The 18746-nt window shown below is 39.6% G+C and overlaps 1 protein-coding gene across 4 annotated transcripts in view; it reads right to left on the minus strand.

Annotated features, from left to right (window-relative positions):
• STS (steroid sulfatase) overlaps positions 1-18746 on the minus strand; it is a 102566-nt gene that overhangs the window by 10674 nt on the left and 73146 nt on the right. For all 4 annotated transcript variants that reach the window (XM_053387265.1, XM_053387266.1, XM_053387267.1 and 1 more), the window contains one exon: positions 11223-11344. In XM_053387265.1, coding sequence (XP_053243240.1) covers positions 11223-11344 — 122 coding nt within the window. The remainder of the gene's footprint in view (positions 1-11222; positions 11345-18746) is intronic.

An 18746-nucleotide genomic window follows, 5' to 3' on the forward strand; every position in this document is an offset into this window, starting at 1 on the left:
TCTCTTTTAAACAATAATATTGCACTAAATAAGTTTATATAAGCATTTATGTCCATGATTTTCCTAATATATGAATATAATTTGAAGCCATGAAAGATGCTTTAATTTTTGAACATGAGACCATTAGGAGGCAAGGCAGATGCTCTGCCATTCAGCTACAGCCTCTCCCTAACTTTTTACTATTTACCCACCCCAATAGGTTAAATGAATTGCCTGGCATTAAATGCTACTGTCCCTTTTGCAATTCGTAAGCAGCATTCAACTAAGTGTTACTCAGAGTAGACCCACTGACATGAATGGACCTAACTTAGTCATGTTTGTTAATTTCAATAGGTCTATACTGATTGAAATTTAGTTGAACTTGACGCTCTCAACCCACACCAAAAATTAAAATTTGCATGCAAGAATCCATTCCTTGGACAGCCTTCTCTGCCCCCATTTTCCACCGTCTGTTATGTTCTACTAGTTTATTAAAACTATGCATGTAAATAAAATACACTATACATTTTTTAAGGGTTACAGAACTGGAACACACTATTATTTCCTTGGTAAATCCCACCTGCAGTTCTCACACTACATTGCCTAGTCCTCTGCCTTGATGGATGGAGATTTCTAATAAAGCTTTCAGGTTACTATATTTCTTTTCCTTTTATTGTGGAAGACAGTGGTGCTTACATTTTATTGGCAGAGTTCTTTCATTTCACTTTAATCTCATAAATGCTCAAAGTGGACTTCCTCATCTCCATGAATTCCTGCAGCACTTTTAGAAAAACCCACCCGGCCAATATAGCAACTAAAAGCCATTTGGTTAATTTAGTATCTCGTAAGTTCCAAATTAGTAGATTTGAGAACCAAGGCTTCGGAAGAATTTATAGGTTTAACTAAAACCCTGTTTAATTCAACTGTTAGACCAGGGAGAAGATATTCATCTATAGTAACTCCATCCTCCGTTCACAAAAGTAGATTGTGCACAAAACTATTTTTTGAAGCAGGGGTGGCTGAATTGAACAATTTTATTTTTTCATCTTTCTAAATCTAGATTTGGTTCTCCACATTTTTTGCAGCAATTTATTTTTTTGTTTTAAAATATACCTCAAATTCATCAGCATGTAATTTTCTCCTAAAATATATAGGTTTTGATGTATACTTTGTGGCAGTTGTGACAACCTGGTGGAAATAGAACAATTTTTCCAAAATCAACAGCTACATAGAACTTGTTTTTATATAGAAAAGTATTCAGGTATTAGATAAGGTTTTATAGAAAAAAATATTAAATATATTTTGGAAAAGTCCACAGGATCTACTGCACTTTAAGTTTAAAAATGGTACTAATAGAGTCAATTCAGATGATTACACTAGGGAAGAACTGTGCACAGAGCAATATGTCAGGTTAAACATATCTGTATTGGGAAAGAGGAATGAGTGGGAGATTTCCACTTGTAAATATCTGCATCTCAAATGCCTGAACTGAACTCTGCTGTTAATAAGGCGCTTGTATTTAACATACCAGCATATTGTTCCTGGGGAACTCAGAGTGGAAAGTGGTATATAAATTGTTCAAGTAATAATGTAACAATGATATAATTAATTGTGTAAAATAAATAATTTACACAGTTATTAATTATGTCTGTTGTCCCTTCTGGTTTGCAACAAACATGTGTGAATGACTTACTTTATTTTAAACTCTATTATGTAAATCCATAATTCAACAGGCTGGACGTAGAAAGAAAGAAAAAATTTTTTCACAAATATATTTTACAGTGCCAATGTTTTTCTTTTTTAAAAAATGAATTAGCCTCCTTAAAACATCTGTGTTGATATATGATAATTCAGACCTGTCAACATTTCTCTCTCCTCACAGACATTCCTAAATTAGCTCTGGATGGTTCTAGCTCAGGATGGTTTTAATTCAAACTGATGCTAGAAACAGTATTTAGTTCTAACGCACTTCCCCACTGCGTTAAACTTTAATCAATTAATTATGCTGTTTTAATTCAGAACCCATTCAGTGCATCAGTAAATATCACTAATAAATGAATTTTAAAGCACTGCTGTATGGCTGTCATCAAGAACCCTGCCAGGTTGTATATAATATGTTCCACTTTGTTTCTCCAATGTGTTAGATCCTCTTCATATTATTGAGGTACATCTCCACCTTCATTATTCTTACTTGTTTCTAATTGTTGAGAAATAGCATGGCACAGTGGGACTATCTCAGGCCATTTCCAGACTACCCATATTTTAAATTATAGATATGCTCTCTTGGCCATGTGGAACAGACACTGGGAAGTCTGAACACCTTCCTGGTTAGCTTCTCCAGGCCAGCTGTAAAGTCAGCCTGTAGCTACCCAGGAGAAAAACATCTCCTGGAAGCTCCTTAGAGTGTATCCAGATTGCAACTTTGAAGGGGAATGTGAACTTACACAGTCTGGAGTATCATTATACTATTGCAAGTGAAACATGCCTGCATTTTGTAGGTACTTCCAGGAAGTACACAGCCAGATGACCTATGCATAGGCCCCTGAACAATGTGCTACCATACAGGAACAACTCACGCCAACAGAAATTTTCTGCTACAAAACTTAAAAAGCCAAGTGTTGTTCTCACCCACGCAGAAGATCCAGAAGTGGAATGGAAAGTCCATAGTCTTTTCCCTTTCCTTTCCTGTCTTCACCTGCTAGCTTATCTCTGGCTACATGTGGAGCCCTAACCGACACCCGAAAACCGAATAAGCTCTATAGTTTGTGTGCTTCATCCCCAGTGGCCCAGCATCAGTGTAACAAGAATCCTGTTTATCTAAACAGCAGAGGGTTCACATGCAATTCCACTAGTTTAGGTTGTACTATAGTGTATCCTGAGCTAGGGGAGTGAGAAGTTGCTTCTCTAAAAGAGATTAATGAAAACTGAAAGAAAAAGAGAGAGAGGCAATATCCATTCTGAGAAGCCTGTTGCTCCGTTCTGCTGTGTTGTGTAGTAATGTAAGCATAATGAATACATTTGACATTTCACATATGAAACTACTGTAGCATTCATTTGCCAGATGACAGCGAGTACAATTAACAACCTTTTGGTATATCATATGCTTAGAACTTCATCTATTTTTTGTGAATCAAATGTACTGCTTCCTTATTTCTTACTCCTGCATTTGAAGGACCAAAATATTAGATAAAGTTCAAGGAAGCAAAAGTATGCTCTAGTAACTGTGTTTTTCCTATCAAGATGAAAAGTCAGCCAGAATAACTGAACTGGACTAGACAGAAATGGGAATTTATCAGCTTGCTGCAACTAGTACTACTAGCAGTTACCAGTGACTGCTGGTAATCAAAAACAGATAACATGGCTAGCTATAGCGTATGGGCTGAATATTTCTTGGCCACACTGGCATGTGTATGTCTCTATACAATCTATACAGCTTGAGGCCAAGGTACTTGAAGGATTCTCTCCCCTTCAAGAAATCTATCATTTAAGATCAGCTGTTGTACCCCACTCATGTGTACCTTTGCTTTGTAAGGCACAGTTGGTGGCAATGTATGAGAAGTCTTTCTTTGTGGTGGCACCTGGTATGTCAGGTGTCTCTAATTGTTTTGGACCAGTGAGAATATTTCAAGTTTTGGCAGAAGGTTGTGAGGGAGGGAGTCCCAAAATGGCTGCCATACAGTGTGTGGCCTAAGCTAAGGCTGCTATGGGGGCATGGTATAACCCAAAATTGCTGCCAGAACATGGCATAACACAAAATTAGAGAGACAACCAAATCTGAAAACCATCTTTTTACCATAGGATGTTAGCTATGTCCTGATTGTGGAAATCACATAATATTGATTACACAGAGGGAGAGAGATGGCGTTGCTATCTAATAACAACAGGGAGCATTCCTCAGTTGTGTTGGCATCCCTCTGTCTTGAGAGACAATGGAGTGTGCCTCCAGGGGAGAAGTCAAACCGCTGCATTAGCAGCAACCAAGTGACCTCCCTGGGGCACAAGTCTGGGCAGTGTGTATGGAGTATTGTCCTGGGCTTCCCATATGGCTTCACTGATGTGGTTCCACTTTGGTTGGCATGTCCACTTTCTTTCCTATCCCCCGAGCCCCTTCTGCACAGTCCATATTTTAATTGATTGTTTGATTGATGGATTGATTGCTTGATTGATTGAATGAATGTATTTATATACCGCCCTATACCTGAAGGTCTCAGGGCGGTTCATAGCAGCTCCATACCATGACCCCTCCAAAACAGGGGACGCTCGGGTTGCATGATCCATGCACATTCGCAACCCGCAGTGTTCACAACCCGCACCTGTGCATCTGTGGGTTGCGATTTGGCGCTTCTGCGCATGTGCAAAGCATGATTTAGTGTTTCTGTGCATGCACGACCGCTAAAAGCCGGAAGTAACCCGTTCTGGTACTTCCAGATTTCAGCGGTCCATAACCCGAAAAGACGCAACCTGAAGCGGCTGTAACCCGAGGTATGACTGCAATGGCAATGGCACCCACCTGAGACTTCTGTAAGTCGCAGCTGAAAAAAAGCCCTGGATACAACCCAATCCTATTCAAACAAGCTTTTGATTCTGTTACTGCTTAATGTACTGGTTGTGAATGCAGCAATTTGTGTTCCTGTGTTCCACTGCTGTCCTTAGTTTGATAATTTGTGTTTTATTGGGTGGAATTAGGGTTGTTTTTGCATTTCCATTTATGTCTTTATGCCATTTAGAGCAACTCCTTTCTGGAAGGGAAACACAGAGTATAATTCTTTTAAATAAATCACACACACACACAGAGAGAGAGAGAGAGAGAGAGCTTTGAGACTAAGTAGGAATTTGAACCAAGGCTTCCCAATCCAGTTTTGGCACTAATGATTACATTATGCTGGATTTTTTAAAATATTTGTGTTGCTTGTTTTTCCCCCCAAAAGGATATAAGCATGTGCTATAAAAGAGAAATATATTTATTTCTTCTTAATAAAACAGAAGTTTGTAGTATAGAAAAGGAATCTTGATAGGTAACATAAACCCAGATATACTGTTGTTGATGAATCAATTGTCTTGGCATTTATCAGCATTACAATAATGCTTTTCTTATGAATACTAAACCAATGTTAGACTTATTAAATCTTTCTGATGCATAGTTCCAAAGAATGTTTACAAGACACAAAGGAATTATTGGGTATATCTGTTTATATTAACTTTGTTTGTCTTCAGTGAGAAAAAAATACCTTAGAAAATGAGATTCAGCGGCCATACACATTAGTATAGACTCATTTGCTCCAATATGACTACAACTCTGTAAATGGCCATTAAACGATCCCCTGAGTTTGAGTGATGCAAATGTCCCACGTAACCACAGATCTGCTCCTTATCGGGTGACTGCTCTCCTTGTAATGAAGTTGTCAAAGCAATACATTTTTAATAACTCTGATTCATAGGCCAATAAAGTTCCAGAGCTTTTGCTCATGGTATTTTAAAACCCTACTCCTTTATTTTAATTTTTCCAACCATAACATAAAAATCGCATCTGAGAACAGAGAAATGCAGACCTTGAAAAGGATCGGGTACAAAAAAAGGCTGAAAAAATAGGTATGGGGGAATTACCACATGCAGTTTCTCCTTTCATTGAGGCACTAGGAAGACATTATACATGACATTACACTCCACATTTAGTGTACATGAATATCTTTTCTTCTAACTAGTCCACACACAATCTGGACCTGTTGCACATTTTATGCCCCTGAATAGCATGTTAAAAAAAAGTTTTGTCCAAAAATAAAATGTCAGTGCAGATTGATTCCCAGTGGGTCTATTTGAACATAGATGGAGGAGTATATCCAGACTGCCCATTGGGATTGTGGGTGGGTGTATACCACAGTCACAGTTACCACTTCCTTCCTCATTCATCTGGGGCACATGCAAGGAGGAAGTGGTGTGGAGAACTTAATCAAGGGGACTGTTTTCATATGCATATCAAGTAACCACAGCCATCATTGGTAGATGCCAGGATCTAAAACCAATCTAGATTAAAAGCAGCATGTTGAAGATCCGCAGGCACAATTCCATACTAAGGAAAACGATTTCTTTGCACTGCAAATGGAAAGGCGTGCATACAGCCTCGGGCACCCTATATTATACCACAAGAGGAAAAGATTGTCTCTGAGTTTCTGATACACGATGAGCACAGCATATACAACAATGGCGCAATCTGCACTGAAGAGAGAACAATGAAAATGGGGGAAGCATTCTCATCTTAGAACAAGTTGAATCATTCAGGCAGATCTGCACTAACAACTTATTATTGTATTCCTTATTTGGTAGAGTCTTAGCCCCAGCACTGTTCTAATAGGAACTCTGAAATTTTCCCGTTGTGCCTCTGAACTGTTACAGCCTAAAGCATCTGCGTCATCCAGGCGGGGTGGGTTGGGGAAGAAGCTGGTGCAGAAATTAGTAACCTCCTATGTATGGTGAACATGAGTGTAGCCTAAGGAACATGTGTTCTCAGTACCCTGTGAAAGGAATCCTGAGCAAGCTTGGTATGACACACATACTGTGATTATTAGAGATGATAAATGACCATGCCTAAAAGCAAGATCTGGTGGAAGATGTATGTGTTGTCAGCCACTTTTGAATGCTTACCATAACATGAAATTTGATGTAATATATGGAAGTTGTAAGTTGGCCAGAGAGTCCACTGTGTTCACAGTTAACTTAAAAATAAAATGAAATGAAACTTAGGGGGGGGGAATAGATAAATTAAAAGTTACATTTCAAGGGAGAATGAAGAGGATCACATGTTTCTAGGATGCTTGGATAATTTTCAAAACCATTATCATATACAGAATGCATACCACACATTTGGTAAGTTACCAAAAAACAAAACCTGAAGACTGAAATACATGCTTATCTGGGAAAGTCCTGTTCAAAGGGTCTTTTTAAATTTATTATTATTATTATTATTATTATTATTATTATTATTATTATCCTTCATTTGATATGCTGCCTGTTAGCCACTTGGAGCACAATTTTTTAGGGACATAATATACAAATAAACAGATGGTGCTGAAATAAACAGATGACGATGAATGAAACTTGTACATCCCATTTGAAAAGCTAAGGATGTGTGTTCCTAAACATACTTTAGCTGGATGTAACATCTGCTGATATCAGTGTAAGGTTTACTTTGATGTAAATGTGTTTAGAGGTGGGGGCAAAAGTAGATGAGATGCTAAATGTATGGCCCCTAACAAAAACCAACAGAAAGGCAATGTATTGATGTTCAGTTTTTAAAGAGAGTAAGGTTGGGAGAAGGAAGTGCATGGCTGCCATTTTGACAGCAACAACAGATTTGGTACCATATCTATTCAGTGCCTTTACTTGCTAGCAGTGCATTTCCTTGACCAAAATTTTATGCTGCGATTTTCCTATTATTTACCAACAGCATTTTGCAGCATGAGAGTGGTGTTGTACAGAGGAGCTGAAAAACTGGAAAGGCAGAGAGATGACAACAAAACCATCACAAAAAGCAATTCTGTGAATGCCCAGCCTGATAAAATCAACCACACATCAGAATAAGAGAGCTAAAGAACTGCAGAGATATTTTCTTTGTATAACTGTAGTGTGCTGGAAGGAGATAAGCCCACATGGAGGACCTTTGGGTATCTTGAGAATGTTCTCTGTGAACATTTTTCTATTGTGTCCACAGGGAAAAGGGTTTTTTTTAAAATGAAGATCGGTACTGGACAAGGGACCAGTCGCTCAAGTTCTCTCTGGAGGCTAGCAGCTTGAAAGAGGCATGAACAATGTTTTACCGCTTGCCTCTGCTCCCCAGATAAAGCAATGTGAAAATATCAGGGCTGCAATCGGCCAGGCATCTATCTGTTACACAGTGTGAAGAAGCTCAAGCGGACGATGCAACAGGAGTGAAGAATAGCAGGTTCTGCACTTGGGAACATGCTGGGAGGAAATCTGCTATGTCTTTCCAAAAGACCTGAGACGAGGCCAAGGAAAGGCTCTTTTCCCCACTGTGGCTTTTCAAAGGAAGCATCTCATTCTTCCTAGAAACATATTACTGAACTCAGAAGGATGTCTGAAGAACCCTCTCTCTCTCACGCAGCAAATGGTACTTATGGTGAAACCATTCAGAGGAATCAAAAAGGGAAGTGGAGGAGAATGATTGAATCCTGGATCTGTTTGTTGTGTTCTTTTTGAGAGGCTAAATCTCTACCCCTACACATACCCTGCCATCATTTCCCTCTTCCTAGGTCCCTGTACTTCTCTCTCCCAGTCTCTGTGAACTTGTGAGAACTGGTGACCTGGCTCTGCCTAATGACAAGTTTGGATCTGGAGTGAGATGTCATTAGCATGCTTGTTGATATTCATGACATCTCACTTCCAAGCTTGCACAACTCTCTCACTCCTTTTCATCCAACACATGTGTGGCTATAGAAGTGCTAAGCAGATGCCTAGGATAAATAATGCATTTATTTGTTCAGTTTTTAAACCACACTTCAACTTTTAAGATTCCTGGGTAGTTTACAAAATACACATCCATTTATTTATTTATTTATTTAAAAAAGTTTAAACCTTGATCATTACTGTAAGCAGTGTCTAAACCACTACAGCAGAAGGCAACATATCTGACCTAAAATACTTCCAAAGGGTAGAGTGAAGAGATATGTCTTAAGGTACGATTGAACACTCAGTAGTGAGGGGAGGAGAGAATGCCACAAGAGGAGAGAATGCCACAGGTGTCAAGAAGACTCTAACTGGCATAAGGGGGAATGTAACTCAGTCTAGAACTGGCCATCTCCCTCATCCCTGGTACATCTAATCCACCATCCTGTTCTCACAGTGGCCAGTCAGATGGCCAGGCAGATGCTTATGAAAATATGCAAAGAGTATGAAAAGACAGCATTGAGTGTCATCCACATATTGGGGACACCATGTTCCAAATTCCCTGGCTGATGTCTCTCAGCAGCTTTATATAGATGCTAAAATGCAATAAACTGGAGAGGGAGTGATTAACCCAGACAACAGTAGATAATTCAAAGGACCTGGACAGTAGTATTCTGGGTGGGCTTCAGTCCCCCATAAAGATCAAATTTGCAGCATGAGCATCATGTTAGAACGGTCTTAATGTTGGAAGTCAAGCAACATCTTTGGTACAAAGTAGTTTTCAACAGTTTTTAAACACCAGCTGCAGTCCTCCCTGGGCAGAAGTAGGGTTGCCACAATTATCCACACCCTGGCAATATCCATATGATTATTGAAATGCATTGGACATAGGGTGACCATTCAAGACTTATGTACAATGCAGTCAAACCACCAACTGGGTGGGAATATGGTGCCAGCACTTTTGCTTAAGCAGTAATTGGAATATATGTTGTTATTGTTGTTGTTGTTGTTGTTGTTATTATTATTATTATTATTATTATTATTATTATTATTATTTTATAGACACAATTCAATGTGCTAGCTTTGACTGCCAAGCCCTTACTCATTCATTCATTCATTCATTCATTCATTCATTCATTTTATAGATCACCCTCCTTCTCAAAGAAGCCTAGGGCAGCAAAACACAAGTGATAAAACAATAACAAACAACTTAAAAATAATTACAATACAATACAGATGCAGAATGGGTAAGAACTTGAGTTAAAAGGCTTGTTGTGTGAGAAAGGTCTTCAGTAAGCACCAGAAATACAACGGAGGATTCCAAAGGCTGGTGCCACAACACTAAAGGCACAATTCCTACATTGTGCAGAATGGACATCTTCAACTCCTCAACTGCAGAGTGCAGTGATGGATTGAGTACATGTGGAGTGATTATCTTTCAGATATCCTGATCCCAAGCTGTACAGTCCTACCTCCACTTACGTATCGCTCCGGTGATGTAAACTTCGGGATACGTAAGCAGCAAACCTGGAAGTATATTTCCAGGTTTTTGCCGCTCACGCATGCGCAGAAGTGGTCCCTCCGGTTGCAGAAACTTTGGGATTCCACCGGAGCTCCAGAACGGATCCCGTCTGCAACTGGAGGTACCACTGTATAGGGGTTTATATGGCAAAAATAGCACATTGAACTAAGCCCATTAGCTAATTGGCGTGCAGTGCAATTATTTCAATGGTGGATTGATGTGTTGGTGATATCCTGACACAACAAGCAGTCAAGCCACCATATTTTGCACCAGTTGCAACTTCCAGACTAACCTCAAGGGTGTCCCAACATAGAACACATTGCAATAATCTAGCCTCGATGCTATACCAGTCCAGAAACAGCTGTAGCTGTCTTACCATCTGAAGCTGGTGGAAGGCATTCCTAATATATGGCTTGGGGATAGGTATGTGAAGGATCACTTGCCCTCATGCAAACCTGTCCACCTCTTACGATAATCTTCTCAGGATCTTCTGAGGATCCTCCCACCTTTGGTGGTTAGGCAGATGATGACTGAATATAGACCTTTCAATGTTGTGGAACCCAGGGAACTAATTCTCTGCTCAGGAACATCCAGCTGGTGCTCACCATGTTGGCTGCCAGCTAAAATTAAATCCCATTCTCTTTTAATGCATGATATTTTATATGCTGCCTTGTGCTTTGATTGCTCTTGCTGTTGTTATTGTCATTGTAGTCTTCTGCATTTATGGCTCTTGTTTTGCTGCTCTGCTGTTTTTGCTTTTATTTCACTGTAATTTAGTTTTTAACTATGATTCGGTTTTACCCTTTTTTTTATTTGCTGCTGCTGCTGTTTTGTTTTGTTGTTAGCCGTGGAAGCCTCTAGGTTGAAAGGCAGAGGTCAAAATAAACCAGACTAAAAAGTATATCACACCTAGCGGGCCTTTATGGATATACTAGAAAGGAACCAAAATTTCCAGGTGGAGAAGGCCTCTTCATTGCTAAGGTAGCATAGGGCGGCTTCCCGTATTCCCATGTAACAGACTCTGCCCAAAGTTTTAAAATTTGTTCTGATACTAGAGGCTTTAGCACAGTGACAATGTTAAACTTTGTTATACTGCATGAAATTAATTATCCAATACCAAATTGTTTCCTTTATAGAAACTGGCTTTTTCACTAAGATAAAAGAATAGCAGAGATAAAGGAAATAAGGAGAAGGGTTAGGCACTTCAAGCAATTTATTTGTAACCATAGCCCAAGGCCTTCCTTCTCTCCCGCCCCCAATTCTTTTCAAGTTGCAATAAAAATTGCATAAAATATTTAAAATGGGATCAGACAATTTTACTTACTGTTTCCTGGATGCCAGCGCACTGCATTTAAATATGCATTACAGTAATGGAAGAGAAATTCATGCTTGGATCGGAGAGCAATACCTCGAAGCAAGGGCATCAGATCATGTCCATCAATAATTCTGAATGAGAAAGCATTTCAAAATCAGGGAGCAGAACCCATAAGCTGCCTGCCTGAAAAGGAGTTCTAACTATGCAATTCCATTTCTTAACAAATACTTTTCACAGATACCACTGCAGCAAGAGTGTTATGACCAGTTATCACATTACATGAAAGCAAACCTGAGTTTCATGCACCAAGTTAGGTCACCTCCAGTCTATCAGGATTATGTGATTCAGATGCAAACAAGAACTCTCAGTTTGCACATTTCAAGTGGATTAAACAAGTCCACTTTTAAAAAATAAGCAAAAAACTCCAGACATTTTCCAGTTTGTAAAGTGAAAGGGAAATGTAGTTAAAAGTGTGGGGTCGATGAACGACTAATGGGAAGACGTCAGCAGTCCCCCCCCCTATTTTTTTTTATTGGTTTTCCAAATTTATAACAAACAAATAAAACGAAAACATCAAATACAAACTAACAAACAAAGAAACATTTATCTTAACTATAAGAATTCCACTTTTGTTAACATTGTTAAGTGACTTCCTCAAATCCCCGCAGCTGAGTTTCCATATCAATCATTATAGCAGTTTTCCAAAACTATTTTCACATAAAATTTACTTAGTCAATTAACATCTTTCTTTCTTTTCATATTGACTTCTATCCTTAATATTATACAATTTCACGTATTTAAATCCTAGGCCAATCTATAACTCACAAGTATTTCTATTTAAAGATGTCAGCAGTTCTGGAGGGAAGTTCCCCCCAAAATTCCCCTATTATCAATGCAAATGTCCCTGCTCATGTCCTTATCTATTGCTCTTTTTTATGATATACATAAGATTTTTATTGAACCATTTTTATGGAAATTCCCAGATGCATTTTGTGAGTTTTTGTTGTTGTTGTTCCTTTCACATCAGAACATATTCATTTCTTCCAGGCTAGCTAAATTTTGTGCTGCTGCATGTAAAAAAAACCCCACCAAGGACTAATTTTTAGCAAACTTGTAATTTTGTTTTATATTCCTGGCATTCTATAGTATAATACAGTTATTAGCCATTTTATTGTTGTGGCTCTCTATTTTGTTTTGCTTGGTATTGTTTATGCATTTATACAAACTTTCTTTGTATAAAGACTGATAATAAAGAGATTGATTGATAGGAAGATGTGAAAACATCCCACAAGCAAATCAAGATGAATGCATAACCACCTTTCAAACAAATGAGAATGAATGCTCAATAAAGTCCAAATATAATCTAACCTCTCTGTAAGAAAATCAGGATGGCTGCTCAATAAATAGGTAGCTGGGAGGTATCTTATAATTTGTAGGGACTGTTAGCCAAGCCTGACTCTTTTTGATCAGTATAATTCATGTGTTTCCAGAGATGCATCTGTCCCATTCATAGGATACATTTGAGGTGTACATTTTAAAATATTGGCTATGTCTTCCCTTCATATTCCTGATTATAGGGCTCATTTTGTCTTTTAAAAAAAGAACCCATACACATGCATAAGCCCCATGCAATTCATAACATAACAAATTGCTTCATGCATTCAATAAGAGAGTACAGCATTCAATTTGTTGGCAGAGAAGGTAAGAGTTGAAGTTATAAGCTAACCAAACATGTTTCCATTCATTAAATTCTCAAATATCTCATATTTACTCACAGGGCGGAAATGAAGCTACAGTTTTGGCATGGTGCGAATCACAACATTTACAACTGTTTACAGAGAATTAACTCAATCTGGAGCATGTTTTGATTGAAGCGTATTGTATATTAAAAGTCTGAAGATGCTCTGAAGCATATTGGATGCAAATCGTGCTCTCAGGGCTTGCACCCCAGGACCAGTGTAATAGATTTCATATATATATGTGGTGTTGGCTTCAGGTTTGGGTGACCTTGGCCAAATTCCGCCAGTGGGCCAAGATCCATCCCACTGTCACTGACGGATGCCCATTTGATAGCACAGTTGCCCAGAGAAGAGCAAGAGGAGCCTTCTCAATCTCCTTACTTTTGCAATGACCGCTCCCCACATTAAATGGAGGGCTCCCTTTGTGTTCCTGGACCCTAAATGGCACCATTAGCACAGGCTTGGCTTCGCCTTTCCTCAGGTGGCAGTATCAGGCCTTGGGCGGAATCTTTTAGTCTATCTTCCCTGAATGGGGGGGCACGCAGCAGTGACCCACGCCCCCCTGCTCTTTGCGGCGGTGATACCAGGGTTCCCTGTTAAAGGGGTTGTTTGAGGGGAGGCTTTGGCCGTGAGCCTAGAGGTCGTCATTGCTCTCCCCTGTGACGGCGGCGTAATGGGGGCGGGCTCTCTCTGCTTGAACATATGTTCTCCAGAGCCAGCCCCCACACCCCCCACCCTGGATAACCCTGATGTTCCCCAGATCCCTGGAGGGGGACTGGGAGGGATAAAACGCCCAATGCCTGAGCCAAGGTCTACCCACATCTGAAACATAATAAAGTTGTGGCCAATTTTAATCCCATAGCACGTTGTCTTGAGCTGTTAATACACACAGGGGCCGCCCAGGGTTTTGGGGAGTCTCCCTGTCCACGCAAATGAAGGTTCTGAGAGTCGACAGTGGGCTTCCTGCATGGGTGTGGGCCTTTTCAGGTGTCCAAGAATGCCTACTCCCAATGCCAGCCCCGCCCAAATGTCTCAAATTAAATCACTGCATTCTTAACAAATGCATGGAACAAAGAATAGGGAAAGCACTTTCTTCTAGTGCTGCGACTGCCTCTATTTAAAAAACCAGAGTGACGACTACAGTGTTGCAGCATAAAGAAGAAAGACATTCCAAAGGGTTGTATTTCCATGAAATCTGTACACATCGAGACAACTGGACAAATGGAAGCATGACAGAATTACTATTTATATTGGATGTCCCAAGGCAATGATGGATCTAATCTTTCACATCCTGTACCCTTCCAGTCCTGTCTTTTCCCACAGGCATTTGATAAATCATCAGTTGTACCAGAGTGTCTCTTGACTGCAGTTCTGCTGAAATGCCACTGTCTGGTCTGTCAGCTGGTGCTATGTATATGTGTGTGTTGCATAAAAGTAAAAGTGACCTTGCCTTTTTTGCCCTCAGTATAGTTTGATACCCTGGCAAAATGGGATGGACTAGGTCGCTTGAAAGCTAATTGGCTGCTGAAGTGGGCATCTTATACTGTAATTGGTTGCATGGCAAGCAGCCTTTGGAGCAGTCACATTTGAGAGGGGGGTGAAGAAGGACTGCCAATGCTTGGATAATTTGTCTGGAATCATTAAAACTGTGTTATAGATAAATCAGCACTGAAAGAAGTAAACCATCACAAAGGATTTTACTCTGCAATGATCAGGTGCTTAAGCATCAGGAAGAATTCTCTATGTGGTTTAGGTAAAGGTAAAGGGACCCCTGACCATTAGGTCCAGTCGTGGCCGACTCTGGGGTTGCGGCACTCATCTCGCTTTATTGGCCGAGGGAGCCGGCGTACAGCTTCCAGGTCATGTGGCCAGAATGACTAAGCTGCTTTTGGTGAACCAGAGCAGCGCACGGAAACACCGTTTATCTTCCCACCAGAGCGGTGCCTATTTATCTACTTGCACTTTGACGTGCTTTTGAACTGCTAGGTCGGCAGGTTTAGCACAGTCTATATTATCAAATAATAGAATTGTAGAATCAGAAGGGACCCAATGGTCATCTAGTCCAACCCATTGCAATGCTGGATGGAATCAATATTTCAATCTGTTAAATGGGAAGAAGAGGGGTGATTCAAAGCCTATTATCTCGAAAAGCAATGGGAGAAAATGCTCAGAATGCTTGGTTGAACACGTCACCAACAGTAGGTGAGAATGCAAGTTAGTGATTGGCAAAAAGGGAAATGAGCAAGTGTAAAAAATGGCCATAACCAATTTAACATAAACCCTGAAAATATCACATAGTGGTACATCAACCCACTTCTTCACTGTGAGCTAGTGACTTTAAGAATACTGTGTTCAAGTCCATAATGGATTTCCATATCCCCCGTGTGTGTGTTTTATGCTTCATTTAGTCATTATATTTATTATCTCACTTTTTAGCCAAGATTTCAGACAAAACAGCTTGCAATTATAATCCACAAACAGGAGCACTATATGTTAAAAGAATACGAAGATTTGTGTGGCAGCTTATTCTAGTTTCTGGCAATATGGTCCAGATTCCAGGCTGTGCCCTCTAGACAGAGGAAGCAAAAGAGCTGCAGATGGACTTGGGGGCAGCTGGTGGTACAGATACAGTCTAGGAGCAGCCTGCCATGAATCAGGTTGAAATGGTCTGATTCAGGTGATACCATGAAGGGAGATTAATTGGTGCCTGAATAGTGGAGCACTCTCAGAGCAATTATGTTAGCCCTGAAGGGGAGCATCATATGGACTCTGCTTCAGGCAGCTCAATTATTAGAGCCAGGACCAATGGCAGCCCAAAGAAATGGTCCCTCAATTCTGTAGGATTATGTTCATGTAGAATAGAATAGTACATGAATCTTTAGCACCATGTTCTAGAAACTAAAAGGGTATTAAAGTAATATGAAGATTGATTCTTAATATGCAAACATGCATAGAATTGTAATCTTCTATATTTTGGGGCTGATCCTGCTACATTATAGAAAAACTAAGCTTATCCAGCTTAACTTAGTGGGCATGCTTAACTCCCAGTGGCTCTGGTAGAACAAGGAAGCCTAACTTTCACTGAGTGGCATCCTTCACCTATATTACTATACTCCTAAGTAAAAGCGAACTAAAGTCAGTGTACTGAAAGAAGCAAAGATCAACAGTGTTGAAGCAATGATTCTTCAACATAAACTTTGTTGGACTGGTCATGTTGTTCAGATGCCTGATTATCATCTTCCAAAGCAACTACTCTATTCCCAACTTAAGAATAGAAAGAGAAATACTGGTGGACAACTAAGAGGTTTAAAGACGCTCTCAAGGCAAATCATAAAAAAATGCAGTATAAACACAGAGAATTGGGAAACACTGGCCTGCGAGAGCTCCAACTGGAGAATAGCCTCTACCAAAGGTGCCATGGACTTTGATGAAGAATGAACTCAGGGCGAAAGGGATGAAAACATCAAAACTGTGTTCATGGAAGACAATCTTACTTGGCTACAAGTAAGAAAAAACTCCTAAGATGTGTTGAGTACTGACATTTTGTAAATAAGAAATAAATAGATAATCTTTTAAACAAAATATTTGAGTTAATAGGAACTGTATTGTCAATTATTTGGCAGGGGACTTCAAAAATAGAATGTGCCAGATATGTGCAGATTTCCATTTCTCATCAGTGGTATTCACCTAAGACCCATTGAAATTATTCAATATTACTAAGTCAGGTCTAATAATTTATAAAGTTTACTTAGTTGAATAGTACCCAATAAGTTTTAGATCCAATTATGTCCATGTCAGGCAGGACAATGGGTTCATCACAAGAGCAAACTAACTTTTAAAACACATTTTTTCTCACTTTTCACCTACAACCATAAGAGCTACATTTCTACCCTCTTGACAAAGCTTTCATTGCTGGGATTCCCAGGACTCTGCCATGAAATATTAGAGCCCTAACCAAATGTTGCCTATCTGTGCACTGGTAATTGGAGAAATGACTGAACCCGAAAAACAGCCTAGAGCAGCATATGGCAAGTCTGCTTTGAAAAAGCTTGCTAGCTGAAGCAAAGAGTAGAAAAGATATTCTGAATTTAGATCAGGGGGGTGGGGTGACTTTTAAATTTGCATGATGTAAATGAACACCAGTTGTCAGGCTAGTATTACTTTAGATCTGCAGGGGGAAAGTTCACAGCTGGTGATTTATTGAGTGTATATAAGACAGAGCAGACTGATGCTGGCGTCACGCCCAAGTATCTATGACTTGATCAAAAGGAACGTGTAAGGTAGGTATAGAGTACTGTCAGGAAGAAAAACCCATCTTCTTCAGCCACGAAGAGAAAAAGTAATTAAAACACTCCTACTGATGCTATTACGGAACTCAAAGATCAAAGCACCTGAAGGGCTTATGGAGAACCTGAAAGTTCAGCTATTTAGCATGCTGTGGAAATGACAAATCATTGCAGTCGGCAAGAACAGCTTTAAAAATAGTGTTACGTATGATATGGTTATAGCAAAGTTAAAGGCAGGTCTAATGCAGCATGTTCTCATTTGATGTCCTGTACAAAAGGTTCAGGTAACATTATGGCATACCTAACCTTATTGTATTTTATCTTCACATCAACCCTATAACATAGTTTGGCCTGAGACAGTGACTTGTTCAATGTTTACTCCTTCTATTTAATGATTAAAGATGAGTTTTCAAACGCAACCTAAGCACTTGACGAGAACAAAATCAAGCAAATGGTCTGCATGAAAGAGCCATCAGAGAAAATACAGTACAGATAGAAGCTTCATGTCAACCTTATTTTTCAATGTTCGCAAAATCATCAAATGATGCCCTGGAAAAGACCCTGATGTTAGGAAAGATTGAGGGCACAAGGAGAAGGGGAAGACAGAGGACGAGATGGCTGGACAGTGTTCTTGAAGCTACTAACATGTGTTTGACCAAACTGTGGGAGGCAGTGGAAGACAGGAGTGTCTGGTGTGCTCTGGTCCATGGGGTCATGAGGAATCGGACACGGCTAAACAACAACAACAACCAGTGGTAGACCTGCATGTGTGATCCAGAATCAGGAAGCATTTGAACCTAAACCACTAAAATTAAACCCAACATCCTAGGCATTACATCATGTATTAAGAGTATGCACTACAACATGCTTATTAACAGAGCAATCGTATGCATGACTGCTCAGATCTGAGTCCCAAAGAGCTCAACGGGGCTTCCTCCCATGTACGTGGATATAGGATTGCAGCTTAAATATACTAATAATGCAGCAGTAGATAACCTTTCACTTTAGAATAGCCCTGCAGCATTCAAAATGACTTCAGTGGGGAAAAGCTGGGTTAATTAGATGAGTGACTGCTCCCTTAGGAAAATCCTACTACTACTACCACCACCAATAAAATAAAATATGGAAACTGGCTTTCCTTTACTCATCATAGCCACAGTGAGGAAATGATAGTTATAATGAAGTAATGACTTGACTGCTACGTTGTGCAAATACTAGTAAAAGACATAAGAAAGTAAAATGTATATACAATTTCTTTAGAAATTCAACACATCATAGAGAAAGGTAAACTGCAATTCTTGTCCTTGATGTCCCATGCTAAATGTGGAGGAAGTTATATGGAGGAATTTCAGCAATACCTGCTTGCTGAAGCCCAGAAAAAGTTTTACTGTCTGATTGTATTTGCTTGTTTAATAAAATTTATAGGCAGCTTGACTGTAACAACCCCCCCAAAAAAACCCCCCTTTGAAGCAGTTATGATGACCTATGTGCATAGAACATTCCACAGG

Source organism: Podarcis raffonei, chromosome 4, assembly GCF_027172205.1.
Source record: "Podarcis raffonei isolate rPodRaf1 chromosome 4, rPodRaf1.pri, whole genome shotgun sequence".
Lineage (NCBI taxonomy): Eukaryota > Metazoa > Chordata > Lepidosauria > Squamata > Lacertidae > Podarcis > Podarcis raffonei.